Genomic DNA, 2,500 nt, shown 5'->3' on the forward strand with positions numbered 1-2,500 from the left:
TCTCTCTCTCTCTCTCTCTCTCTCTCTCTCTCTCTCTCTCTCTCTCTCGCTCTCGCTCTCGCTCTCTCTCTCTCTCTCTCTCTCTCTCTCTCTCTCTCTCTCTCTCGCTCTCTCTCTCGCTCTCTCTCGCTCTCTCTCTCTCTTTTCTCTCTCTCTCTCTCTCGCTCTCTCTCTCGCTCTCTCTCTAGCTCTCTCTCTCTCTCTCTCTCTCTCTCTCTCTCTCTCTCTCTCTCTCTCTCTCTCTCTCTCTCTCTCTCTCTCTCTCTCTCTCTCTCTCTCTCTCTCTCTCTCGCTCTCTCTCTCTAATAATCATCTTCATCATCATAATTCCTATTAACACTTGTAATATTTGTACTTTTGTAATTTGTAATTTTCAGTTTTCCAAATGATCATATTGACACAGAAACTCTAATGTTTTAAAAGTTTATTATTATTTTTGTAATTTTGTAACTTTGTAATTTGCAAATTTCAATAAACCATATAAACATATGAACTCGATCCTTAAGAATTCAATGATAATTTAATTATCTATTTATCATGATTATTACTTTTCTTTTTCTTTTTTCTTTTTAATTTCCCGCTTTTCTCCCCCAGCGGTTGATGGAGCTGCCGCGCTACGGCGGGAAGTTCGGCAAGAACCAGATGCTGTTCGACCTCGGCTACAGCGACAACATGTCGGTGACGCAGCTGCGGCAGGCGATCGAGGAGCTGGACGGCCTCTTCGACCTGGTGATGGTGGCCGAGCGGATGGACGAGTCGCTGGTCCTGCTGCGCCACCTGCTGTGCTGGAGCCTCCACGACGTCGTTGTGTTCACCAAGAACGCCCGCCGCCAAGAGGTCAAGCCGACGCTCGACCCGCAGACGAGGCAGACGCTGCGGGAGCTGAACAGCGCCGACGCCCTCCTCTACGACCACTTCATGGCCAAGCACCGCCGCGCCGTGCTCGAGTTCGGCGTCCGCAGGATGGCCGACGAGGTGTCGGCGCTGCGCAGCCTCCGCGACGAGTACTTCGAGGACTGCGGCGCCCGCGAGGTCAAGGGCAAAGACTCCACCCTCAAGTTCAAGGAGTACTCGGGGCTGGTGAGCTCGTACGTGACCTCCAACAACTCTGACCAGAACTGCCTCATGCTGTCCCTCCCCGAGCTGCCCCTGGTGGACACCGTGAGGCGGAAGCAGCTCAAAACCCTGGAGGAGATGCGCGCGCCCTCCTAGCAGCGTGCCAGGGTCATCCTCCGACTGACTCGCCGTTGTTATCGTTCCAAATCAAACCGAGCTGAAGATGTGACGCGAGGAACCTCCTGGGTCGAGGCTTGAAGTCTAACGTTCTTCCACTCTGACCGCAGCACATGGCTTCCAGTTGTGTGTGTTATAAGTAATCTATTTTTGTACATTATCCTGAGCGATGTTGTTGATGATGAATGTGTTGATTTTTTTCCCTTCTTGATTTTCCTTTGCTGTTTCGAGTCAGCAAACCAGCACCGAAGTGCCTCTTGTTTGGTGTATAAACAAGGCTGTGAGATTTTCATACCTTTGATAACGCTCATTGGGTGCCTTTAAAAAAATGACGAGTTCCCAATGATTTTTTTCAATATTGTTGAATTTGTGTACTTTGTAATGCACATGTGATGAGCGCTAAAGACAGATAGTCTATATTTTTGTCAGTTTAGAAACAAAACGAGAGTGCTTTATGTTCCTGCATATCATGATTCTACGTTCACAATCAGCAAAATACGAAGAAGTAATAATAACAATAAAAACAAAACAACAACAAAAAAAGCGAAAAAGATGGAAGGAGAAGAAGACAGTGTTTCTTCCTCGTTTGAAGAAGTATAAGGAACTGTAATCATTTTTCGCTGTGAACATGTGCGCCAAGGGCCTCTCACCCTCCCCACCCCCACACGCCCCCTGACAGAGTCCTTCACCCAACCAGGGAGGGGGGGGGGGGGGTCGTCCGTACATGTCCAGACTTTGCTGAAGCTAAATGAATTCGATCCAGGTAACTGTTTGCAGCCAGGGTTGTGGAGTTGGGAGTCACACTGTCAATATTATTTTTTCTGTAGACGTGTGGAAATATATAGTTGAATGATTCGCCGGTGAGTTTTCATTCTTATCCACTTTTGTGTGTTCTTTATGCCAGGGATCTTCAAGGCCCACCACCCAGTCCTGGGAAAGTTCAGTACTATGAATGAAAATGATAATGGTGATGATGATGATGCTGATGCTGATGCTAATAATAATAATAATAATAATGATAATGATAATAATAATGATAATGATAATGATAATGATAATGATAATAATAATAAAATAAAAATAATAACAACAACAATGATAAATAATAATGATAATATTGATGATGATGATGACAATGATGATTAAAATATTATCAATAATAGTAATAATGATAATGATAATGATAATGATAATGATAACAATAATAACAATAACAAAAACATAATAATAATGATGATAAAAATAATAACGAGAATGATGATAATAA

At 44.1% G+C, this 2,500-nt stretch overlaps 1 protein-coding gene across 2 annotated transcripts in view; it reads left to right on the plus strand.

Annotated features, from left to right (window-relative positions):
- Window positions 1-2,089, plus strand: part of LOC125036862 (galactose-3-O-sulfotransferase 4-like) — a 59,982-nt gene extending 57,893 nt beyond the window's left edge. For both annotated transcript variants that reach the window (XM_047629757.1, XM_047629758.1), the window contains one exon: window positions 595-2,089. In XM_047629757.1, coding sequence (XP_047485713.1) covers window positions 595-1,212 — 618 coding nt within the window. In that variant the 3' untranslated portion in view covers window positions 1,213-2,089. The remainder of the gene's footprint in view (window positions 1-594) is intronic.
- The last annotated feature ends 411 nt before the right edge of the window (window positions 2,090-2,500 follow it).

This window comes from Penaeus chinensis, chromosome 22 (genome assembly GCF_019202785.1).
Source record: "Penaeus chinensis breed Huanghai No. 1 chromosome 22, ASM1920278v2, whole genome shotgun sequence".
Taxonomy (NCBI): Eukaryota; Metazoa; Arthropoda; class Malacostraca; order Decapoda; family Penaeidae; genus Penaeus; species Penaeus chinensis.